The sequence below is a fragment of the Enhydra lutris genome, unplaced genomic scaffold, assembly GCF_002288905.1.
Source record: "Enhydra lutris kenyoni isolate GAN:26980312 unplaced genomic scaffold, ASM228890v2 scaffoldscaffold92, whole genome shotgun sequence".
In the NCBI taxonomy this organism is placed as follows: Eukaryota; Metazoa; Chordata; class Mammalia; order Carnivora; family Mustelidae; genus Enhydra; species Enhydra lutris.
In genome coordinates, this window is record NW_019154176.1 from 1,853,231 (window position 1) to 1,879,849 (window position 26,619).

At 42.4% G+C, this 26,619-nt stretch overlaps 1 protein-coding gene across 2 annotated transcripts; it reads left to right on the forward strand.

Annotated features, from left to right (window-relative positions):
- Positions 1-9,394: 9,394 nt before the first annotated feature.
- On the forward strand, positions 9,395-23,867 carry LOC111162445 (zinc finger protein 709-like). 2 transcript variants are annotated; one of them, XM_022526875.1, is made up of 5 exons: positions 9,395-9,536; positions 21,250-21,384; positions 21,606-21,643; positions 22,041-22,562; positions 22,983-23,867. In XM_022526875.1, the coding sequence occupies exons 1-5, from the start codon at positions 9,534-9,536 to the stop codon at positions 23,602-23,604; spliced, it is 1,320 nt and encodes a 439-aa protein (XP_022382583.1). In that variant the 5' UTR covers positions 9,395-9,533; the 3' UTR covers positions 23,605-23,867. The 2 variants fall into 2 exon arrangements, with proteins under 2 accessions (XP_022382583.1, XP_022382582.1); XM_022526874.1 differs by having other exon boundaries at positions 21,250-21,376; positions 21,571-21,643; positions 22,041-23,867.
- Positions 23,868-26,619: the final 2,752 nt, after the last annotated feature.

Consider the following 26,619-nt stretch of genomic DNA (forward strand, 5'->3'; position numbering starts at 1 on the left):
TCTCCCTCTGCACCTCTCCCACCTCCCTCCCTCTCTAAAAAAATTTAAAAAAAATTACAAAGTACTAAGGGAACCTAGAACCAAAGGGCTTCAGTACTCAATCCATAAAGGAATCCAGAGAAAAGAAATGTAAACATTGGATTCAGCACAGAGGAGAGGCCTGCTTCTCATAGGACATTAGGAGAGCCACGTTCATATTGCTGAACACACTCTAGACTCTCCCAGTGGAGGGGCGTCTGGTGGCTCAGTGGGTTAAAGCCTCTGCCTTCGGCTCAGGTCATGATCCTGGGGTCCTGGGATCCTGCCCTGAATTGGGCTCTCTGCTCAGCAGGGAGTCTGCTTCCTCCTCTCTCTCTGCCTGCCTCTCTGCCTGCTTGTGCTCTCTGTCTGTCAAATATATAAATAAAATCTTTTTTTTTTTTTAATTGACTCTTCCAGTGGAGACAAAAGCGCTGGAGTTGGTAGATCCCCAAGAAAGTGGGGGAGGGGGGAAAGGGACACCTGAGCAGCCACAAGAATGAATCCTGGGAGCCCTGCACGCCCTCCCCTCCCTGGGGCGTAATGGAACCCCTCTCTCCCTAAGCCTTGCATTCTCACAAGCAGGGAAACCCTCAGCTGGATTCAGGTTTAGGCTGTTACCTAAATGAGCTCCCAAATTTGTGAACCCTAACCCAGACACGGAACTCCTGACTTTCACAGACTTTTTCAATCCAAATTACACTGAGTGCACCTGCGCAGGGACACAAAACTCCAAACTATGTCCAGACACAGGCACAAGGGTACCACAGTTGCCTCGGAAGGAAATTACCTCCCTTCCCCTTTGTGCACATGCATCCCCAGCTTTTCAGGCTCTGTAGCTTCTCTTCATATAAAGCCTCCTTCTGTGGTGGGTATGAGCAGGTAGGACACCTGCAGAGGCTCTCAAGAAGAACCATCTGGGGTCTTGAAGGTATTTCCTGTTGCAGGCTCAGTGGGGCAGAGTGTGGGGAGCCTAGCTTGGGTCACTAGTCATAGCCTTTCTGTTCCCAGTCACATAGCTTTGGACTATATTGATATTTTTTATTTTTATTTTTTAAAAAGATTTTAAAAAATTATTTGACAGAGATCACAAGTAGGCAGAGAGGCAGGTGGGGAGGGGTGGGGAGCAGGCCCCCTGCTGAGCAGAGAGACCGATGTGGGGCTTGATCCCAGGGCCCTGAGATCACTGCCTGAGCCGAAGGCAGAGGCTCAACCCACTGAGCCACCCAGGCACTCTGTATATTTATATTTTTAATGACACAAACCCAGGATATGAAGAATCTAGGAAAGTAACACACACACAATGTTTATGTAGAAAAGGTGGAAGAAAATTGTAGTTCAACAAGAAAATCCACAAGTATTTATTACTTTCAGAAATAATGATAGTAAATAATTATTTCCATGGCAAGAAATTGTCTATAATCAACCACTGAATACACTAAATGGTGGAATTACATTGGAAATTGCTCCCCTTCACGCTCACACGCACGCGCGCGCACACACACACACACACTTAAGAATATTACTACACCTTCTCAGGGATTAGAAAAATGATAAATTTTAACACATGCCATGTGATATTAGAATTTTTCTCTTTCTCTTTGGAAATATTTAATACTGTGTTTCTCAATCTATTGATTAAATACATTTACATTTGAAAACTGGAAACTAAAAATGAATAAATTTTATCAAGGTGACAAACCTAGGCATGGGCAGTGCTGGCTGGAGAGATCACCCAGGAAACTTTGAAGAGGAACCTTCCCCGAAAGGACTTCCCACTGGATGTCCGTGCCCAGGAAAAGATCCTGGGAGGAGAGGCACAGGATTTCATAAAAACGTAGTTCCACGGGGTTATTCTCTGCTTGCCTCTCATGTAAAATATCCAGACAAAAATTATAAGCGTTTAAAATGAGCCATTCATTGACTGTGTGAAAAACGATAAATAGTTAAAATACTGAGCTGTGTGAACTGCACCGCGGAGGACAAATGGTTGATGCTGATGCCGTGAACTGAAGAGGGGAAGCTGGCGTCAGGGCAGGCGGGGCGGGACTGGGAAACAAGCATTTATTGCCAGTCCGAGGAAAGGATAGGCTGATGGGCAGGGTCGTGGATTGGACCCTCTGCTTCCCAAACATCGGGAACACTCAGGAGAAACGGGTGCCCCTCGACAGAAAGGAGGGACTGGGGCCCCGGACCACAGCACCTCCCTCGCACGAACCCCGGAGGCTGAGTCACGGCTGTCCCCTGACGACCCTCCCTCCCCGTGGTCACCGCACGATCAGGGGAGACGCGGCCGCGCGCAGGGACGGGACAGGAGGCCGAGGTCCCCGCTGCCCGCCCAGCCCGCACGCCGCGCGCCGGAGGGGACTGAGGTCGGATCGGCGCCACCGCGGACTCGGCTCCGCAGACTCGGGGGCTCCCGCGGGAGGTTGGGTCCCCGCCACCGCCCGTCGCCAGCCCCTCCGCCCCTTCCTGGCACACCCGGCCCCGCACACTCACCATTTCCCGGCTTCTCGGTCCGCCAGCGTCGTCCCTATGGTTCCCGCACCCGGTGCAGCTCTCCGCGCTATAGACGCGGCAGCAGAGCCACCTGGGACCGCTAAGCGCAGGTGAGACTTCACCGCGAGCAACAGAACGAGCGTCCACTTGGCTGCGGAGCGTCGCCACACCCACCGGCCCCGGCGGCGCGCCTGATTGGACAGCTGGCAAGGACCCGCCCCTCCGCTCCTGAGTGACAACAGGGCAGGAGGTCCGGATCTCTCAGGCACAGGGGTCTCTGCTGGGGGTGGGGAACCGGCCCCCTCCTTGGACGTTCGCTTTTAGACAACACCTGGTCCAGGCCCTGGAGGGACAGTGGCGTCTTCCTGCAGCTCCTTCTAAACGTGGGGACGCAGATGTGTGCAGGGAGTTCGAGAGTCCGTTCCAGGGGAAGGACGCCCTTGTTCAGAGCAAGAGGGGCGCCTGACCAGGCTAGACCAGGCCAGGCCAGACGGGAACTAGATGGTGTTCTGGGGTTGGCATGAGGCTGAGAAATCAATGTCAGAACTGGAATAAATGCCTAATTTTGAGATCACTTCCACGTTACCAAATGTCACTTTCTTCTCTGATTGACATGATTACCGACTATTTGCTCTCCGTGATGTATTTCGAACAGACTCAATGTTTTAATTGGGCAGGACAACATTCAATATCCTGTATGAAATCCATGTGACTCTTCTGTAAGTATATTTTCTGGGCACAAACATCCTATGGGAAGTCTTTTGGTAGAATTTCCTCTTTGAAACTTTCCTGGGGGAATCTGTCCTGTTAGAACTGCCCCACACAGGGTTTGCCACCTTGAAAAGATGTGCTAATTTATTTATCTTTTTCCAATAGGGACAAAATTTATTTAATTGATAGAGCTTGAAAGAAAGTATGAAATGAGAAAGCGGTGAATTTCAGAAAAAAACCAAGATATTCTAATATTACATTCCATTTGTTAAGGATTTTGATTTCACTTTCTCTTCTCCTGAGAGTGTCTTGTAAGTTTCTGAGACCTATTATTTAATTCTGGGTGATTTCAAATCTGCTTAGATTTGCAGAGTGAAAGTATTCAAGCAGGACTAATTATTTGCAAAACAATGTCTTGCCATGAAAAATAATTGATATCTTTCCCCAAAAGGAGTAGATATTTGATGTTTTCTGGTTGAACTAGTAAATGTACATTACAGTTTCTTTAGTCCTTTCCACAAAAACACTGAGTTTGAGTGACTTTGTTCAAACACTTGGTTTGTGTTGTTTAGAACATAGTATATAATGGTTGTGTTGTTTAGAACATAGAATATAAGCAACTCCAGTGGGGCATAGACCCCTGTGGTCAATGACTGAGTAAGGCTGTTTGAATCACTGCTTTCAATTCCCAAGAGAGAATTGCTAGCTTAGAGGATAACTCAGTTTGTAGTTTTGTGGGAATTGCCATGTTGTTTTTCATACCATCAACATGATTTTATATTCTCAACAATAGTGTAACAAGGGTTCCAAAAGGTATTTTCGTCTCCCTGATAGTGTCCTTTAAGAATGAAAGTTATAGGGGCGCCTGGGTGGCTCAGTGGGTTAAAGCCTCTGCCTTCCCCTCAGGTCATGATCCCAGGGTCCTGGGATAGAGCCCCGAATCAGGCTCTCTGCTCAGCAGCGAGCCTGCTTCCTTCTCTCTCTCTGCTTGACTCTCTGTCTTCTTGTGATCTCTGTCAAATAAATAAATAAATAAATAAATCTTTAAAAAAAAAGAATGAAAGTCATTAGTTTAATGAGGTCCAAATTTGATAAAGCTCATTTCCTTTCCATTCTTGCTCTTGGTGTGTTAGCTACCAATTCTTTGCCAAATACAAGTTCAGAATTGTTTCCTATATTTTATGTAAATGTGTTATAATTTACTCTTATGTTTAGGTCTTTATCCTTTCTTTTAAATTATTGTATGTGGTGTCCTATAAGGATAAAATCTCTTTCCTTTGCATATAGCTATCCAGTTGACCCAGCACAAATTTATGAAAAGAATATTCTTTTTTTTCTTTGTTAGAGAGGGAGTGGCAGGGAGGAGGGGCAGAGGGAGAAGGAGTGAAAGAATCTTAATCAGGCTCCACGCCTAGCACAGAGCCCGACATAGGGTCGAACTCACAACCCTGAGATCATGACGTGAGCTGAAATCAGGAGTCAGACACTAAATTGATTAAGCCACCCAGGCACCCTTGAAAAGAATATTCTTGTCCTATTCTTAGTACCCCCCCAAAATCAGTTGACTACAGATATGTGGGTTTATTTCTCAAATATTTTTTCAAAAGATTTTATTAATTTATTTGAGAGAGAGAGAACGTGGGGAAGTGGAGAGGGAGAGGGAGAAACAGACTCCCCACTGAACAGGGAGGCTGATATGGGGCTCAATCCCAGGACCCTGAGATCAGGAACTGAGCTGAAGGCAGAAACTTAAACAACTAAACCGTCCAGGCACCCCTATTTCTCAAATCTTAATCTACTGTCAGTACCACATTCTTTCTCTTTTAAAAAAGATTTTATTTATTTGACAGAGAGAGAGCACAAGTAGGGGGAGTAGCAGGCAGAGGGAGAGGGAAGAAGCAGGCTCCCCAGTGAGCAGAGAGCCTGATGTGGGTCTTAATCCCAGGGCCCTAGGATCATGACTTTAGCCAAAGGCAGACTTTGATTGAATGATTGAGCCACCCGGGTGCCCCAGTACCACATTCTCTTGATTACTACTGCATATTACAAAGTTGTGAAATCAAGAAATGTTAGTCCTACCACTTTGTTTTTCTTTTTCAAGAGTACTTTGGCTATTCTGGTTCCCTTGCAATTCCATATAATTTAAAAAGCCATCTTGCCAATTTATATAAGGGGAGATAAGCTGGGATCATGATAGGTATTGTGCTGAGTCTCTAGATCATTTAGGGGGCTAGCACTATTTCAACAATATTAAGTTTTCTGATTCATTTTCTCATTTATTTACACATTTATTAATTTCTTTTGCTCATGTTTTAGTTTTCTGAATACTCATTTTGGACTTCTTTTGCTAAATTATCTCTAAGTATTTTATTCCTTTTGATTTCATTGTAAATGCATTTATTAATTTTATTATCAGACTATTCTTTAAAAAAAAAGATTTTATTTATTTGAGAGAGTGAGCACAAGCAGGGGGAGTGGCAGAGGGAGAGGGAGCAGCAGGGAGCTGACAGGTGGCTAGATCCCGGGACTCTGGGATCATGACCAGAGCTGAAGGCAGACACCTAGCCAACTGAACCACCCAGGTGTCCCCAGACTATTCCTTACAAGTGTATAAAAATACAGTTGTGGGGCACCTGGGTGGCTCAGTCAGCTAAGCGTCTGACTCTTGATTTCCACTCAGGTCATTGTCTCAGGGTCATGGGATTGAGCCCCAAGTCAGGCTCTGCACTGGGCATGGAGCCTGTGTGGGATTACTCTCCCTCTTTCTGCCCCTTCCTTCTGCTCTCTCTCTCAAAAAAAAATTTTTTTTTTAAATTTTTATACCTTGATCTTGGATTCAACCAATTTGCTAAACTCAATTATCAGGATTTTTTTTTTTAAAGATTTCTTTTTTTTTTTTTTAAGATTTTATTTATTTGTCAGAGCGAGAGAGGGAGAGAGAGCGAGCACAGGCAGATAGAATGGCAGGCAGAGGCAGAGGGAGAAGCAGGCTCCCCGCCAAGCAAGGAGTCTGATGTGGGACTCCATCCCAGGACGCTGGGATCATGACCTGGGCTGAAGGCAGCTGCTCAACCAACTGAGCCACCCAGGCGTCCCTAAAGATTTCATTTTTAAGTAATCTCTACACCCAATATGGGGCTTGAACTTACAACCCAAGATCAAGAGTCCCATGCTCTACCAAACTGAACCAGCTAGGCACCCCTCAATTATAAGTTTTAGGAGGGTTGGTTTTTTTTAGTGGATTTTTTAGAATTTTCTAGAAACAAGATACCTCAGTGGGGAGGTGGTATAGTTTTACATCCTAACCAACCTTAATGCGTTTTGTTTCCTTTTCCTGCATAATAGTTTTAGCTAAAATAGATGGTGCATCCGGAATATAAATGGCAAGAGCAGATATCTTTGCTTTGTTCCTTACTTCAGGGGACTGCATCCAGCTTTTCACAACCAAAAACAATACTAGTTTGGGTTTTCCATAGATGCTCTTTTTTTTTTTTTAAGATTTTATTTATTTATTTATTTGACAGAGAGAGACACAGTGAGAGAGGGAACACAAGCAGGGGGAGTGGGAGAAGGAGAAACAGGCTTCCTGCAGGGCAGGGAGCCCGATGTGGGGCTCGATCCCAGGACCCTGGGATCATGACCTGAGCAGAAGGCAGACGCTTAACGACTAAGCCACCCAGGTTCCCCTCCATAGATGCTCTTAATGAGCTTAGTTAATTTCCTTTTACACCTGATATGCTGAGTGGTTTAATCACACAAGCATATTGAATTTTGTCACTTATTTTCTCTGAGGCAACTGAGATCTTGCTATTTTGTTTCTTACTGTATCGATGTCCTTCTCATTATTACATTAACAGATTTTGAGATATTAACCCAAGCTTTCATCCCTGGATTGTATCCTACTTAGTCATGGTATAGAATATTATGTATTGCTGGATAAGGTTTGTGGGTTCACAAAATGAGCGTGAAGTGTTCTCTCCATTCTCATTTGTTTCTACTTATACTCTTCTGGGAGGAATGTAACTCCATGCTGCCATTGTGGAAAATAGGAAAATAGTATGGCAGTTGTTTCTTTTTTAATATACAGATTGTTATCACATGATCCAGCAATCCCACTTCTGAGTGTATACCCAAAAGAATTCAAAACATGGACTCAAACATATTTGTCCACCTGTGTTTGCAAGAGCATTATTTACAGTAGCCATAAGGTAGAAGCAACCCAAGTGTCCATCAGAGATGAATGGGTAAATAAAATATGGTATACACATACAGCAAAATACTAATCAGCTTTAAAAGAAATGAAATTCTGACACATGCTACACCACGGGTGACCCTTGAGGACATAAGTGAAACAAGTCAGTCAAAAAAAGACAAAAACTGTATGATTCCACTTACATGAAGTGCCTGGAGTAATCAAATTCACAGAGACAGAGAGAAGAATAGTGGTTCTCAGGGGTTAGGGTCCCAGGGCAGTGGGGATTTGTTGTTTAATATGTATAGAGTCTCAGTTTTGCAAGATGAAAACAGTTCTGCAGACTGGTTTCACAGTCAGTGTGGCTCACACTACTGAACTCTACACTTAAAAATGGGTAAGATTATTTATAGAATGTGTATATTACCACCATGAGAAGTTAAATGTTTAAGAGAATGAACACACAACCCATAGAATGAAAGAAAATTTTGCAAATAATATAACTGAAAAGTACTTGTATCAAAATATAGAGGGACACCTGGGTGGCTCAATTAGTTGAGCATTTACCTCTTGATTACAGCTCAGGTCATAATCTCAAGGTCATGAGATCGAGCCCCATGTCAGGCTTCACACTTGGCATGGAGTCTGCTTAGGATTCTCTCTTTCCCTCTTCTTCTGCCCTCCCTCCCCCACTTGCATGTATTCTGGAAAACAATATGGAGGTTCCTCAAAAATTAAAAAGAGAACTACCATACAATCCAGGAGTCACACTACTGGGTATTTATCCCAAAATACAAAAACACTAATTCAAAGGAGTACACGCACCTCTATGTTTATGCAGCATTATTTATAATAGTGAAACTCTGGAAGCAGTCCAAGTGTCCATCAATAAACGAATTGATAAAGAAGTGGTATCTATCTATCTATCTATCTAATGGAATATTACTCAGCCATAAAAAAGAACGAACTCTTGCCATTTACAACAACATAGATGGAACTAGAGAGTATAATGCTAAGTGAAATAAGTCAGTCAGAGAAAGACAAATACCATATGATTTCATTTATATGTGGAATTTAAGAAACAAAACAAACAAGCAAAGGAAAAAGAGAGAAAGACAACCAGGAAACAAACTCTTTAGTATGAAGAACAAATTGATGGTTACCAGAGGGGAGATGGGTGAGGGCATGGGGGAAACAGGGGATGGGGATAAAAGGGTACATTTATCATGATGAAAAATAACATAAAGTAAAATGATAAAAAAAAATGCTCCCCCCATAGTTCCTCAAATAAGTGGAAAATGCTTTAAGAGTTTTGCAATCCAATCTCTTAAGCATATTAATACTTTCAAACAACATCCCATATTTATGTAACCTTTTCTTGTTTCTTGTTATTTGAGTCCAAACAGTAATCGAATTACCGTATAGGTTTTATAACTTTTATCTAGCACAGTTCTCTCAGGATACATTCAAACAGTGATCTAACATAAATGTCTTTTCAGTGTAAAAAGTATACCAGAGAATTTAGTCAATACAGTTTACAACTTGTGATTGGTTTTAGAAAAGTTCCTGCACCCACCTGGGCCTGGGGTTCCAACTTCCCACCACAGCCTGGTGCTTGGAAGGCAATAGGATTTTGTGGGGGGGGGGCAATAGGATTTTTAAACTGTGAAGTAAGGATGGGGAAGTGTCGCGTGGAAGACCCAACGCTTTCATATAATCAAAATGGAGCCAGGTGACTCCTAAGGTTCCGTATTTGTGAAGAAGGGTCAAGTTCCACGAGTGGACGTTCCGCATTACCCTCCAAAGTAAAAATCCCTGGAGAGAACGAGTTTCCACCGCGGTTCCCCAGACATATCCCCTCTGGCCAGCTGTCACTCCCGAGGGGGAGGGGGTGGGCCTCGCCACCTGTCCAATCAGGGGAGACGTCAGGGCATGTGGGCGGGGCGATGCTCCGCAGTCACACCGCGGGAGGTTCTGGCTCCCGCCATTGTTGGGATCGGGGGTCCTTGTCCTCAGAGCTTCCAGGTCGCCCTTCCCGGGTTTCTGTCTTTCTTAAACCTGTACCTTCCCCGAAATCGTAGGCAGAACGCCGGGAGACCCCGGAAAGCTAGAGATGGTGAGTGTGCCGGCCGGGGCTTCCAGACCGGGGGGCGGAGTACCGGGTGGAACAGCCCGGAGACGGCGTGGGGCTCGAGCTGGCCTCCCTGAGGAGAACTCTGAAGTCTGTGACTCGAGTCGGTCCGTGGCGCCGCTCGGACCTCAGTCTCCTCCCGCGCGCGGCCTGGGGCCTGGGCCCGCAGCCGGGACCCCGGCGTCCTGTCCCGTCCCTGCGCCGGGCAACTTCCGCCCTGTGGACGGCTCTGCGCCCGCAGCTCCGCGTCTCCCCACATTGTGCGGTGACCCCCGGTGACCGGGGACGATCGTGACTGGCTCCCTGGAGTTCGTGCTCGGGAGGTGCCATGGTCTGTGGGGTCTTCAGCCCTTCCTTTCTTTTCAGAGGGGACCTCGTTTCTCCTGAGTTTCCCAAAATTGCGGGAAATCCACGATCCTGTCGCGGCACCCGCACCCCCCTCCACCCCACGCCCAGCTCTCTCTAGGACTGGCAGTCGTTGCGTAAATTTCCAGATCCCTCCTGGGCCACTTACCATTTCCAATTCACAGCGTCACTAGGAACTGGCTAATCGTCCTTCATGGTGCATTTCAAACAGACCGAGTATTTCAATTATTTATCATTTTTTCCTGCTCTTAGTGGATGGCGCTTTTAAACGGGTTTAGTTTTTGTTCCTGGATATTTTACGGAAGAGAAAAATAGCTAATAATGACCTGGAACAACGTTGTATGAAATCCTTGTGCCCCTCCTTCCAGGGTCGTTCTTAGGCACAGTCATCCTATGGGAAGTTCTTCGGCTGGAGTTTCCTCTTTGAAACTTTCCTGGGTGACCTGTCCTGTCAGCACGGTCCTTCCTTCGGTTTGTCACTTTTTTTTTTTTTTTTTTTTTTTTTTAAATTTGACAGAGAGAGAGAGAGAACACAAGCAGGCGGAGCAGTAGGCAGAGGGAGAAGCAGGCTCCCCCGCCGAGCCGGGAGCCCCATGTGGGGCTGGATCCCAGGACTCCGGGATCATCCCGAGCCAAAGGCAGATGTTTAACTGTCTGAGCCACCCAGGTGCCCCTCAGTTTGTCACCTTTAAGCGATTTATTCAATGAACTTTAGTCTCCGATTTTTCAATGAATAAAAATTTATTTAATCCATACATCGTGAAAAACTAAAATATTTCCAAAGAGTCAAGAAAGGGGTGAGTTCAGGAAAAAAAATTCTAGTGTTACCCTGCAGGTATTATTATTTTTTACTTTTTTCCTCCCTTGAGTGTGTTACTGATACTTTGAGGTCTGTTCTCTAATTTGGAATGAGTTCAAATGGATTTCCAAGGCTTAGACTTGCAGACCTATAGTGTTCAACTATGATTAGTAGTTTATAAAACAAGTTGTTCTGTTAATAATTAACATCTTATTATTTATTTTTGTGACTGCAGTCCATACTTGTGAGGTTTCTTACTGAGCCAGTAAAGTGCCCTACATTTTTTTTTTCTCTTCCTTTCCACATAAACACTGGTTTGAGTGATTTGCTGGATTGTTCAGACATTGAGTTTATGTCATTAAAGATATCACTGGTGGTGCAAAGCAATGTCAGTGGCAGGCAGAGTCCTCAGGACGGTGTCTCTAAGCTCTGACCCCCTTGAGCCTTCAAGGGGAAGTACATAATGCCCAGTTTTTCTTCCCGGATCATCTCTCCTGCATGTGTGTGAAGTTCCCAGAGTTCATTCCTGTGGCTGCTCACATGTCTGTTATCATTCCTTCCATATACTGACCCATTCCAGGGCTTCTGTCTCCACCAGGAGAGTCTAGAATCTGGATTTTTTTTTTTTTTTTTTTAAGTAAGCTCTACGCCCAAGGTGGGGCTTGAGCTCACCATCCCAAGATCAGGAGTTACATACTCTACCCACTGAGTCAGCCAGGTGCCCCTAGAATGTGGAACTTTCTGAATGTGGCTTTCCTTCTGTCCCGTGGGAAGCAGGCCGCTCGTATGTGCGGATCCTTATATTTCTTTACTTTGGGTTCCTTTAGTGATTAAATAGTACAGCCCTTTGGCTCTAGTTTCTTTAAGCACTTGGGCTCTGGAATTGTGAGTTGATTGAGAGATACAGTGGGAAAGCAAGAAAATTGTGGAACTAGATAGAATTTGTGTTCTCTTTAGACAGGAGAACTTCAAGACGTGAGAGGCACTCAGTTAAGTTTTCTTAAGGTCATTTTTCATTTTTGGATCAGTTAGAGCATGTCCATGCCCCTAGAGAATAGTGACATTCAACAGGCTAAAGCAATTGAATTCCTATTTTAATTGATGTAAGAAAAACTGCCCAAAGCTTAGGTAAATATTTGAAAACCCAGTGCATGTAAGGTGCTCAACTCAAACCCCTAATGTAAGTAATATGCTACTTATTCCTGAAAAATAGCCTGCATGTGATGTAGGGGATGGACAGACTGGGGTGCCCCATGTCCTGCTAGTTAGACATCTGAAAATTTTCATAAACCATACAAATGGTTTACATTTTTGTAACCTCTAGTGTTTAAAGGAATTATATCTTAAAATGATTTCCTGTATACAAAGTATACAAAGTTAAAATGTATACAAAGTTAAAATGAAACCAAGACTGTTAAATACTATAATATACATAAATTCATATATATACACATACATATATATATATATATATATATATATATTTATTTATTTATTTAAAGATTTTATTTATTCCGGAGAGAGAGAGAGAGAGAGAGAGGGAGAGGGAAGGAGTGGAGGGAGAGGGACAAACCAGCTTCACACTGAGCACAGAACCTGATGTGGGGCTAGAGCTAAGGACCATGAGATCATGATCTGAGCCAAAAACCAAGAGTCAGATGCTCAAGTGACTGAGCCACCCAGGCGCCCCAAGTTTATATATATATTTACAATAAATTGGGGCGCCTGGGTGGCTCAGTGGGTTAAGCCTCTGCCTTCGGCTCAGGTCATGATCCCAGGGTCCTAGGATTGAGCCCTGCATCAGGCTCCCTGCTTCCTCCTCTCTCTCTCTGCCTGTCTCTCTGCCTACTTGTGATCTCTCTGTCAAAAAAAACCAAAAAAAAAACCTTTAGAAAATAAAATAAAATAAATTTGTAAGATAGGAAGTGTAACTTAAGAAAATCACCGTGAACGTATCTGAGTTCCTTCCAGCACTATTAAGCCCAGCCACCCCCAAATACAGAGTTTTGATCATTTCTTGAGCCTCCTATATCCAAGAAGCAGTTGCAAGTGTATATTATTCTTACTGATGTTTGTCCTTGTCACTTACAAGTTGTCTTCACAAAAATGAGACCTCTTGCACTGTACCCTCTAACAGTAGTTCATATGGCCCCTTGAAGGATCGAAACCATATACAAAACCTGTTCAGTGAAGGGTTGATTATTCCCAGTGCTTCTCCTTTGGTGAAAAGCTGATTTTGACTTATTTTTATCTGGAACAACTGAATGACACCTCACAGTGGATTGCCACAACTGTGTAACTCTAACTGTGGTCATGCCCAGTGGACCTCTATACCCAGTCCCCAATTTCAGGGAAATTATTGATTCAACCAATCAACAACAGGGTAAATACCCTGCTGTCCCAGACTGGGTGGGGTCTGTTCAGGTTGGTGCTTATCTCAAAAGCCTCGCAGCAGGCAGTGGCCTTCATCTTGAAGGGACACAGTACACCTTTCCTGGGTTATCCTCATGGATCTTCAACAGTTTTGCCCTCCCAAACAGTCATCTGAACTGCTTTCGGGCTTCTCCAAGAACACAGGTGCCCCATTAATGATCTCCTCCCCTGAGGACATACTAGGGAGGCAAACATTGAGAAAAGGAGTTAGCAAAATGTGGATGGGGCATTGTCATGCATAAATGTGAGGCCTGGTCAACCTTGTTATTTTACTAGAAATTGTTTGCTAATGTGACACCTCCCCTCTCTAACATCTCGAGGAAATAGCTGTTCTCCCAGCAGCACTCACATCTACTGTGTTCCAGAGGAAACATTTCTTGTTTACAAATTTTACTTGAACCCATTTATGCTATTACAGTGGGTACCGGTACCCCAAAAGGCTGGAGATTCTTGAAACTGCCACTGAATTGGCACTGGTAGTGTCCACAGACTTCTTCAATTGAGTGCTTCCTCGACCTCCTTTCATGCCTCCTGGAGTTAACCATGATGGCCTTGAAAAAGGCTGCTCTTTGACCAGATTGAGACATGGGGCAAACCGTGGATTTGGGATAGCCAGGTACAGGAGAGCATGGCCCTCTTTTGCAGTTTTTTGCAAGATGCCATGGTGTTGGAGGAAGTCCCCCCCTTTCCCAGACCCCGGGCTCTCTGGGGAGCTCCATAGGAGTATCTGAGTGCAAAGCAATGGGAGTTCATAGACTTTAGGTATGACATCACCACATTTGTACATAATGGAGTTTAGGCAGAACTGCTGCTTCTTATGTCTGAATTGGATCAGACCAGAGGGTCATCACAGCTTACCGTACATCAATCAGTGATCTTAGCACCAGTTGACGGTTGACACCATCTTCACCTGTTCACTAGTCTGGAGTGACTCTCTGAGTTGCCCTGCTGGGGTGAAAGAACTCTAGGAATCCTATGTCTCCACTATCCCCAGTATAAATAAAAGTAACACTTATCTATATGTATATTAAGGCCAGAACACAAGGCCTTGCCAGGAGCCATGTAATCCATGTCTAAGTCCAGATGTTACCGATAGTAACAAAGGCACTCATTTAAATTCTCAAAATACACTGTGCTGGGCACTCTTATAGGCATTCACTGGAAGTTTCTCCTCTCTTCCAAGTCTCAGGGTGCAGACTTCATAAAGCATCATAATGGCTTACTGAAATAAGTTGAAATACATTGAATGAAAGATGGTCTGCCTCACATGGGTCAGTTATCAGGTGTGAATATTAATGTGTCTCTTTTTCTTTTCCTAGTAGACTTTTTTTTTTTTTTAAGTTTTATTTTTTTAAAACATATAATATCTTTTTATCCCCAGGGGTACAGGTCTGTGAATCGCCAGGTTTACACACTTCACAGCACTCACCATAGCACATACCCTCCCCAATGTCCATAATCCCACCCCCCCAACCCCCTCCCCCCATTAACCCTCAGTTTGTTTTGTGAGATTAAGAGTCACTTATGGTTTGTCTCCCTCCCAATCCCATCTTGTTTCATTTATTCTTCTCCTACACCCTTAACCCCCCATGTTGCATCTCCTCTCCCTCATATCAGGGAGATCATATGATAGTTGTCTTTCTCCGATTGACTTATTTCGCTAAGCATGATACCCTCTAGTTCCATCCACGTCGTCGCAAATGGCAAGATTTCATTTCTTTTGATGGCTGCATAGTATTCTATTGTGTATATATACCACATCTTCTTTATCCATTCGTCTGTTGATGGACATCTAGGTTCTTTCCATAGTTTGGCTATTGTAGACATTGCTGCTATAAACATTCGGGTGCACGTGCCCCTTCGGATCACTACGTTTGTATCTTTAGGGTAAATACCCAGCAGTGCGATTGCTGGGTCATAGGGGAGTTCTATTTTCAACATTTTGAGGAACCTCCATGCTGTTTTCCAGAGTGGTTGCACCAGCTTGCATTCCCACCAACAGTGTAGGAGGGTTCCCCTTTCTCCGCATCCTCGCCAGCATCTGTCATTTCCTGACTTGTTAATTTTAGCCATTCTGACTGGTGTGAGGTGGTATCTCATTGTGGTTTTGATTTGTATTTCCCTGATGCCGAGTGATATGGAGCACTTTTTCATGTGTCTGTTGGCCATCTGGATGTCTTCTTTGCAGAAATGTCTGTTCATGTCCTCTGCCCATTTCTTGATTGGATTATTTGTTCTTTGGGTGTTGAGTTTGCTAAGTTCTTTATAAATTTTGGACACTAGCCCTTTATCTGATATGTCATTTGCAAATATCTTCTCCCATTCTGTCAGTTGTCTTTTGGTTTTGTTAACTGTTTCCTTTGCTGTGCAAAAGCTTTTGATCTTGATAAAATCCCAACAGTTCATTTTTTCCCTTGCTTCCCTTGCCTTTGGCGATGTTCCTAGGAAGATGTTGCTGCGGCTGAGGTCGAAGAGGTTGCTGCCTGTGTTCTCCTCAAGGATTTTGATGGATTCCTTTCTCACATTGAGATCCTTCATCCATTTTGAGTCTATTTTCGTGTGTGGTGTAAGGAAATGATCCAATTTCATTTTTCTGCATGTGGCTGTCCAATTTTCCCAACACCATTTGTTGAAGAGGCTGTCTTTTTTCCATTGGATATTCTTTCCTGCTTTGTCGAAGATTAGTTGACCATAGAGTTGAGGGTCTATTTCTGGGCTCTCTATTCTGTTCCATTGATCTATGTGTCTGTTTTTGTGCCAGTACCATGCTGTCTTGATGATGACAGCTTTGTAATAGAGCTTGAAGTCTGGAATTGTGATGCCACCAACTTTGGCTTTCTTTTTCAATATTGCTTTGGCTATTCGAGGTCTTTTCTGGTTCCATATAAATTTTAGGATTATTTGTTCCATTTCTTTGAAAAAAATGGATGGTACTTTGATAGGAATTGCATTAAATGTGTAGATTGCTTTAGGTAGCATAGACATTTTCACAATATTTATTCTTCCAATCCAGGAGCATGGAACATTTTTCCATTTCTTTGTGTCTTCCTCAATTTCTTTCATGAGTACTTTATAGTTTTCTGTGTATAGATTCTTTAGACTTTTTTTTTTAAGAGAAGTTAGGTTTACAGAAAATTTAATCGGAAAGTACAGAGACTTCCCATAAAACCCCTCTGCCTGGACACAGATTGTCCTATATTTTATATCTTGTATTGTTGTAATACATTTGTTACATTTGTTGAACCAACTTTAGTGCATGAAATCCATATATTAAGGTTGACTCTGTGTTGTATAATCTCAGGACCTCAACTAATGTGAAATGACTTGTCTCTGTCATTTTTTTTTCAAGATTTTATTTATTTGACACAGAGAGAGATCACAAGTAGGCAGAGCAGCAGCAGGTAGGGGTGGGGGAAGCAGGCTCCCTGCTGAGCAGAGAGCCCCACATGGGGCTCGATCCCAGGACCCTGAGATCATGACCCAGGCCAGAGGCAGAGGCTTAACCCACTGAGCCACCCAGGCACCCCTGTCTGTCATTTTTGTATTCTATAGAATACTTTCACTCTCTTGAAAATCTCCTGTTCTCTACCTGGTCATTCACCCCTTCCTCCCACCCCAAAGCCCAGGTAACCAAAGATCTTTTGATGCCTTTTAATTTTCTCTTTTCTGGGAAATGCTCTATGATTGGAATCATAGTGTGTAGCCTTGTTATATAGTTTTCTTTCACTTAGAATATGACTTTTAACTGTCCTCGTGTCTTTTTGTTTGATAACCTGATTTCTCTCGTCACTGTAAAATATTTCATCCAGTGGATATACCAGTGATTTTTTTTTTATCAGCTCACCTATTGAAATTATCTTGGTTCCATGTAAGTCATGACAAGTGTCCATAAAGCTCCTGTAAACATTCACATGTAGGATTTTTATGAACATAAGTTTTAAATTCATTTGTGTACATTTGTAACATGTAATTGCTGCATAGTATGGCAAATGTAGGCTTAGTGTTAAACTGCCTTTCTTCCAATGTAGGTTTACCATTTTCCGTTTCCACCAGCAATGAAGTTGGTTTGATGTTCTCATGATGTTTAGCCATTGTAATAAGCAACTGGTGATACCTCATTGTTCTTTTTTTAATTTTTATTTTTAAAAAAAATTTTTAAAGATTTTTATTTATTTATTTGACAGACAGAGATCACAAGTAGGCAGAGAGGCAGGCAGAGAGAGGAAGAAAAGCAGTCTCCCTGCTGAGCAGAGAGCCCGATGTGGGACTCGATCCCAGGACCCTGGGATCATGACCCGAGCCAAAGGCAGAGGCTTTAACCCACTGAGCCACCCAGGTGCCCCTCTCATTGTTCTTTTTATGTGCAACTTCCTAATGAGATATGATTTTGAAATTGTTTTCATGTGCTTATTTGCTGTCTATATATCACTGATGAGGGATGTGTTTAGATATTTTCCCATCTTCATTTGGATTGTTTCCTTTTATTGCATTTTAAGAATATTTTGCTTGTGTTCAATACCAGTCCTTTATCAGATAAGTGATTTTGAAAGATTTTCTGCCAGACTATGGCTTGTGTTTTCATTCTGTTAACTTCTGTTTCACTGAGTAGTTTTTCACTGTAATGAAATGTTTGTTGTGTTTTTCAGAAAATTAGTCACCAAACACCACATCACCAGGATTTTCAACTGTCTTATCTTTCAGGAGTGTTGAAATTAACAATTTATACTAAGATCTATGATCAAATTTGAGTTAACTTTTGTGAAAGGTATAAAGTCTGTAGATTTAAAAAAAATTTTTTTGCATGTGGATGTCTAGTTCTTTTGGCATTATTTCTTGGAAAAACTGTTTCCATTGAGTTACCTTTGGTTCTTTGTCAAAGATGAGTTCACTGTATTTGTGTAGATCTGTAGGAAAGCAATTGCCTTTCTGTATTAACTTCATATAATTTTTCTAAAGATTTTATTCATTCATTTGAGAGAGAGAGAGAGAGAGAGAGAGCATGCACAAACCGGGCGAGTGGCAGGCCAAGGGAGAGGGAGAAGCAGGCCCCCACTGAGCAAGGAGATGGATACAGGGCTTGATCCCAGGACCCTGGGATCATGACCTGAGCCAAAGGCAGACATTTAATCAACTGAGTCACTCAGGCACCCCAACTTTTTACATATTTATTATTTTTTTTAAGTAGGCCCCATGCCCAATGGGCGGCTTGAACTCACGACCTAAGATTAAGTGTTGTACACTCTATTAACTGAGTCAGCCAGGCACCCAAATATTCACTTTCTTTAAAAAAGATTTTATTTATTTATTTGAGAGAGATAATGCACACGTGAGAGAGCAAAAGTGGGGGGAGATGCAGAGGGAAAGGGAGAAGCAGACTTCCTGCTGAGCAGGCGACCTGATGTGGAGCTTGATCTCAGGATGCTGGGATCGCAACCTAGGCTGAAGGCAGACACCTAACCAACTGAGCCACATGGGTGCCCCTTAACTTTTAAAATTATTTTTAAAAAAGATTTTTTTTTTTTAATTTTTAAAAAAGATTTTATTGGGACGCCTGGGTGGCTCAGTTGGTTAAGCAGCTGCCTTCGGCTCAGGTCATGATCCCAGCGTCCTGGGATCGAGTCCCACATCGGGCTCCTTGCTCGGCAGGGAGCCTGCTTCTCCCTCTGCCTCTGCCTGCCATTCTGTCTGCCTGTGCTCGCTCCCTCTCCCTCTCTCTCTCTGACAAATAAATAAATAAAATCTTAAAAAAAATAAAAAATAAATAAAAAAGATTTTATTTATTCATTTGACAGAGAGAGAGATCACAAGCAGGCAGAGAGGCAGGCAGAGACAGAGAGGGAAGCAGGCTTCCCACTGAGCAGAGCCTCTGTGACAGGCAGAGGCTTAACCCACTGAGCCACCCAGGCGCCCTGATTTATTTATTTTAGAGAGAGAGAGAGTGCAAGCAAGGGGAGGGGAAGGGCAGAGGGAGAAAAGCACGCTCCCTGCTGGGAGTGGAGCCCCACGGGCCCGATCCCGTGACCCAAAAGTTGGACAGATGCTCAGTCAACTGAGCCACCCAGGCTCCCTTAGCTTTTTATCTTTTATTTTTGCTCTTGGTTTTTGGGGTTTTCTTTGTTATTTGGAATTTTTTTCATTTTCTCAATTGACAATCTTTTTTTTTTTTTTTAAGATTTTATTTATTTATTTGACAGAGAGAGAGAGAGAGAGACAGCGAGAAAGAGAACACAAGCAGGGGGAGTGGGAGAGGGAGAAGCAAGCTGAACAGGGAGCCTGATGTGGGGCTCGATCCCAGGACCCTGGAATCATGACCTGAGCCGAAGGCAGATGCTTAATGACTGAGCCACCCAGGTGCCCCTCAATTGACAATCTTGTCATGATACAAAGACAGTTTTATTTCTTGCTTCCCCAAATGTTTACCTTTCATTTTTTGTTATTTACCTTTTATTGCCCTTGTCTGAGTGTTTTAGTTAAGAATTCCAGTATAGGGACACCTGGGTGGCTCAGTTGGTTGAGCCACTGCCTTTGGCTCAGGTCGTGATCCTGGAGTCCTGGGATCAAGTCCCACATCAGGCTCCTTGCTCAGTGGGGAGCCTGCTTCTCTCTCTGCCTCTGCCTGCCACTCTGCCTGCTTGTGCTCTCTCTCTCTATCTCTGACAAATAAATAAATAAATAAAATCTTAAAAAAAAAAAAAAAGATTCCAGTATAATGTCATTTAAGTGTAGTGAGAGGGGACATTCTTGCCTTCACCCTGAGTTTACCAGAAAGCATGTTGTTTTTTTTCCCAAATCGTGCACTTATATTAAATAAGATCCCAGTTGATGTAGAGGTACATGGGGCCAGTGGGGAGGTATTCTCTTACCTCAGTGATTTGCTGTCAGTCTTTTTAGTGGGCCCTTGTCCCTGGGCTTGCCCTACTATAATATAATGAGAAAGAAGTATGGTAAGTGTCCTCAGTTCCTAGCAAAATCCTCTTGAATCCCTTGAAATTACTTGAATATTAATCGTGAATGAGTGTATTTTGTCTAATGAGGCACCTCTTGGCCACTTACTAGGTAGCTTTTATCATGGGGTTTTGGATACCTGAAATAGCAAGCTTTTTTTTTTTTTTTAATATTATTTGAGAGAGAGAGAGAGCGCGAGTGAGCAGAGGAAAGAGCAGATGGAGAGGGAGAAGCAGACTCCACGCTGAGCAGGGAGCCCGAGTGGGGCTAGAGCCTGGGACCCTGGGATCATGACCTGAGCCGGAAGCAGACACCCAACCAGCTGAGCCACCCAGGTGCCCCCTAAAATAGCAAGTTTTGATTAAATGTTTAGAATGTTGAGCTGTAGCTCCCAGCTCCTGGGTATAGGACAGGAACTGGAAATTGGGTTAATCACCAGTGGCCAGTGATTTAATAAGTTGTGCCCATGTAATGAAACCTCCATCAAAATTCTTAAAGATGGAATTCTGACAGTTTGTGCAAGGGTGAGTCCACCCAGGTGCTGGGAGGTTGGTGTGTCCATGGTGAGGGAGGAGCTCTGCACACCCTGTTTTCCATTCCCCTTACCCATACCACTGCCTTAACTTGTCCTATGCATTGCAGCTTTTCTCTGTTCCTGGGTTATATGTTTTACAGTAAACTGGTAATGGTAAATAAAACATTTTGCTAAGTTTCTCAAAATCATTTCAGTAAATTAACAGATAAGACAGAGTGTAGCGGAAATCTGTGAATTTGTAATTGGCTACTGAAATAGTAAACTTGGCTCCCCATTTGTAGTTGGTATCACAGGTAGGGGCAGTGTGTGGGACTGACTTCTTAAACTATGAATCTGACTTAAATTCTGGGTGGTTTAGATTAGAACTGAATTGTTGGACACCTGTTTGGTGACATAGAATTGGAGAATTGGCTGTGGAACAAATACCACATATTTGGTGTCAGAGTGAGAAAACCCTATCATCCTTACAATGTTCCACCTTTGGAACAGGAAGGAAAGAAATACCCTTGCCCCTCAGGTCACTTAGGCTCTGGAAGTCATATGTAAACTGCTTATAAATTGAGTATAAGTCTTCAGTGGTCTGTCTTACCCATCCTATATACATATATGGGATTATTCAGGACTCAGTGGCCTTTGAGGATGTGACTGTGAAGTTCACCATGGAGGAGTGGGCTCTCCTGGATCCCTCCCAGAAGAAACTCTACAGAGATGTGATGCAGGAAACCTTCAGGAACATGGCCTCAATAGGTAGGATGATGACATTCTTACTTGCTAAATCAATTAGAGATTCAGTGTAACTTGCTCATCAGGGTTATTTTAGGGGAGAAAAATGGGATGGGAATATTTTCATTAATAAACCTGCTGTGGTCACAACTCATCATGGACCTAGAATCCTAACAATTTTTCTATAAATTTTTATAATTTATACTGCTTTTTTCTAGTTTGTAGTTCAGAGGAAAAATGGGATATCCATGACAGTGAAGATCAGAATGAAAATCATGGGACAGATCTAAGGTGAGTAGCATTCACACGAGAAAACAGTTTCATTAGAGAATCTAGAGATGTTATGAAATTTTAAAAACAAGCAAATAAATCACCCCAGCTTTAAACTCATTGATCCTTAAGATATTTTCGCCAAAAGTTTTTTTTCCTCACATGTAACTGAGATGTACAGTTTCTGAAAAATGGTGTATCTGAAAACTGCATGTAGATATACCATTTATGAATATTACTGTTTTGATAATACTTAAGATAGAGGCCTGTTGCAAAGCTCTCAGTATGTTCATTTTCAAACAATCAAAATATGCAGAAAACCAAATTTTCTTTGAAGATGGTACAAAAGTCACTGTCATAATTAATAAATATAAGATCATTAATAACCTATTAACAATATGCTTCTCATATTTTACAGCAGTCAAATGGTAGAAAGACTCCGTAAAAGCAAAGAATGTAGTCAGTATGAAGAAATCTTCAGCCAGATTCCATATCATAATCAGAAGAAGAAAAGTCCTACCAGAATAAAACTACGTAAATGTACTTTGTGTGGACAAGTGTTCATGTGTCATTCATCCTTTAACAAGCACTTGAGATCTCACACTGGACACAAACCATATGAGTATCAGGAATGTGAAGAGAAGCCCTATAAATGTAAGGAATGTGGGAAATCCTTCAAGCATCGGCAATCCATCCGAATGCATGAAAGGACACACACTGGACAGAGGCCCTATGAATGTAAACACTGCGGGAAAGCTTTCATTTGTCGCAATTACTTTCAAATTCATGAAAGGGCACACAGTGGGGAAAAGCCCTACAAGTGTACAAAATGTGGTAAAACCTTCAGTTATTCAAGTAACTTACGTAAACATGAAAGGACTCATATTGGAGAGAAACCTAGCGAATGTCAGCAATGTGGTAAAGCTTTCCGTTGTCTCAGGTCCTTTCGAATACATGAAAGGATACACAGTGCAAAAAAGCCCAAGGAATGTACAAAATGTGGTAAAACCTTCAGTTATTCAAGTAATTTACGTAAACACGAGAGAAGTCATAATGGGGAGAAACCCTATGAATGTAAGGAAAGTGGGAAAGCCTTTCATCCTCTTACCAAATTTCGAAGATGCATGATCAAGCAAAGTGGAGATGGACTTTATAAATGTAAAGAGTGTGGGAAAGCCTTCAGGTGTCCCAAAAACTGTCGTAGTCACGAAATGACACACAGTGGAGTGAAGCCCTATGAATGTAAGGAATGTGGTAAAGCTTTCAGTTCTCCCAGGTCCCTTGGAAAACATAGAAGAATTCATACTTCAGGGAAGCCTCATGAATGTAAGGAATGTGGTAAAGCTTTCCGTTATCCCAGTTCCCTTCGAAATCATGAAAGAACTCATACTGGGGAGAAACCTTATAAGTGTAAGGAATGTGGGAAAGCTTTTAGTTGTCCCAATTACTTTCGAATTCATGAAAGAACTCACACCGGAGTCAAACCATATGAATGTAAGCTATGTGGAAAAGCTTTCAGTTGTTCCCAGTCCTTTCGAATACATGAAAAGACACATAGTGCAGAAAAACCCTATGAATGTACAAAATGCAGTAAAATCTTCAGATATTCAAGTAACTTACGCAAACATGAGAGATTGCATACTGATGATAAACGCTATGAATGTAAACTATGTGGTAAGGCCTTCAGCAGTCACTATTATGTTCAAAAACATGAAAGAACTCACACTGGAGAAAAGCCTTATGAATGTAAGGAATGTGGGAAAGGCTTCATTTTTCGGTCAGGTGTTCGATCACACATGGTGATCCACACTGGAGATGGACCTTATAAATGTAAGGAATGTAAGAAAGCATTTATTTCTCCCAGTTCGTTACAAACACATGAAAGAACTCACACTGGAGAGAAACCTTATCTATGTAAAATTTGTTGTAAAGCCTTCAGTCTTACTCATTCTTTACAAAATCATGAAAGAACTCATATGTGAGACAAAGTCTATGGAAATAAGGAATGTAAGAAAGCTGTCATTTGTTGCTTAGTCTTTCATGCACGCTGGAGAGAAATTATAGAAACATATGGAATGTAGAAAAGCCTTCAGTTGTCCTGTTTCCTTCAGAACTTACCAGAAAAGTCAATAGAGAGAATTCCATTGATGGTAAACAATGTAGGAAATCTTCACTTGTCCCACAACACTGAAAATCATGTTAGATTATTCCCTGGATTCATACTATAGACTAAAAAATAAAAACTTTTTACAGATATTTTAAAGGTAGTGTGAAAATTATATGGGAAAGAAAGAAGGAATATGGGTAAACTTTGTGAACATGAATTCATGGAGAATACTTATGAAAATTCACAACATTAAAGAAATATTATAAATGTTATACACATATGGTCTTTATCAGATTTTCATTCTTTTTTTAAAAAAAGATTTTATTTATTTGTCAGAGAGAGAGAGCGAGAGAGCTCAAGCAGGCAGAGTGGCAGGCAGAGGCAGAGAGAGAAGCAGGTTCCCCGTTGAGCAAGGAGCCCGATGTTGGACTTGATCCCAGGACCCTGGGATCATGACCTGAGCCGAAGACAGCGGCTTAACCAACTGAGTCACCCAGGCAGAATTGAGGAGAATTCTTAAAAGTAATTCTCTGTACTGTGGACTTCCACTTACTTTTACAAGCAGATACTGAAGTGATCTAGATAATTATGTAGGTACTTTTTAAGCAAGAGTTCCCAAGTTAAATTAGTAAATTTTTCCTTAATAACATTTTTATATTCTTATTTTGAAGTCTGTTGGGTCCATGGGTGATTGAAGTGTATTTCTAATATGCGAGTAGGTTTAATTTATATATATATATATATATTTTTAAAGATTTTATTTATTTATTTGACAAACAGAGATCACAAGTAGGCAGAGAGGCAGTCAGAGAGAGAGGAGGAAGCGGGTTCCCTGCTGAGCAGAGAGCCCGATGCGGGGCTCGATCCCAGGACCCTGGGATCATGACCTGAGCCGAAGGCAGAGGCTTTAACCTACTGAACCATCCAGGCGCCCTTAATTTTTATATTTAAAATTATGTAAGGAAAGGAATGTTGAGAAATAACACTTTCGTATTTTCCTTTCCCTGGTGTCCTCCTGTGGGGCAAGTACTAAGTATGCTTTAGTCATTATTTCTATATTCTGCATTTCTTTATTAACAGAAAGCTCCCGTCTCATTGGCTTGAAGAGCCTTATTCTGTTTTCCTAAATATTTGCCATACAGTTGTGAATATGTAAAGTTCATCATACATTATAGTCTCGTGAATTATTTTCTTCTTTTGTCCTTTGCTCTTTGTCATTGGTTATGGCTGGAACTTGGAGTATAGAGTTACATTAAGAATAGAGGCCTGTGGGGCGCCTGGGTGGCTCAGTGGGTTAGGCCGCTGCCTTCGGCTCAGGTCATGATCTCAGGGTCCTGGGATCGAGCCCCGCATCGGGCTCTCTGCTCAGCAGAGAACCTGCTTCCTCCTCTCTCTCTGCCTGCCTCTCTGCCTGCTTGTGATCTCTCTCTGTCAAATAAATAAATAAAAAATCTTTAAAAAAAAAAAAAAGAATAGAGGCCTGTGGGGCGCCTGGGTGGCTCAGTTGGTTAAGCGACTGCCTTCGGCTCAGGTCGTGATCCTGGAGTCCTGGGATCGAATCCCGCATCGGGCTCCCTGCTTGGCAGGGAGTCTGCTTCTCCCTCTGACCCTCCCCCTTCTCATACTCTCTCTCTCAAATAAATAAATAAAATCTTTAAAAAAAAAAAAAAGAATAGAGGCCTGTGTGAGATAGAAAAATAAATCTAGAGTTGGAAATGACCCTCCTTGACGCTGTTAATGTCAAAGTCCGTCATGCGAACTACTGTTCCTATAATCTGTTGCATTTATGGTTTCATGTTAGAATTTACCAAAGCCTAATTTACATAAAACTTGGAATTCAGAAGTGAAATAGGACTGGCACATTTTTCAGCCACCTGTATGGAGGTGGGTAGAAGCATAGACCTTCACAGACACATGCTTCCAACCTGTTTTCCTTATTCCTTTTTTTTTTTTTCCTGGAAACCAAGAATAATCTCAAAACCACCGCCAGCTGCTTGACTTCCATTGGGTCTGAGCGGTAGGGTTCTCCACTTGGCTCCAGAGCTCTACATCAAAGATCCAGCATGGGTTCAAATTTTCCTGCAAGTCCTCAGGTATCCACAAATTTAGATTGTTATGGTTGAGAATGTTCTCTGAAGTGTTCTCTCCTCTTTTCTAGATTTTATTCATAGAAAGTCTAATTTGTGTAGTAAACATATTTTTCTGTTAATACCTATTGACTGTGTTCTTTTGAGATGATGGAGTGTTCTCTATCTTGAGAGTGTTACGGTTATACATTTGTGAAAATATATAACTACTCTTAAATTACATGTGTATATTTACTAAAAGCAATTAATAGAAAATAGTAAAAATGTTGTCACATGCTAGGAGAATGTTAAAACCCTAACTTTGATTTCTGTGTGTGCCGTATGTCCTCCAACGTGGGGTCCTTCGTAGGACGTAGTCTAAGAAGGGGGGAATTCCCGAAGGCCACCAGAGACCTGTCTTGGAACCCAGCCTGACATAGAAAACACCCTCCAGGGGCACACCTACCCTCATGTCATACACATAAATGGTGAGAAAGCCGTAAGACTCCTGGTGCCACCTTAAACAGCAGGATTCTCGATCATAACTTAAGAATGCTGTTGTCTGAAACAAGGGTGCAGCTAACGGATGCTGGTGGGAGCTGCCTGGGTTTATCCTAATCTAATCTTTGGTTATCAACATCAGGTCCCCTGAGAGCTGGTCTTGAGGCCATTTCCAGGTGTTACGTTTCTCATCTCTTACCTTCTTGCCTTCTCTGGGCCAGCTTGCTGAGAAACAAGTTTAAGTCATATGTATCTATTTAGATATATGTATATGTGTGTGTGTGTGTGTGTGTGTGTGTGTGTGTGTGTGTGTGTGTGTGTAT

Coding starts and splice junctions, on each gene's coding strand:
- LOC111162445 (XM_022526874.1), top strand. Junction 21,377..21,570: donor CAGGAACATGGCCTCAATAG/GTAGGATGATGA, acceptor GCTTTTTTCTAG/TTTGTAGTTCAGAGGAAAAA. Junction 21,644..22,040: donor AATCATGGGACAGATCTAAG/GTGAGTAGCATT, acceptor CATATTTTACAG/CAGTCAAATGGTAGAAAGAC.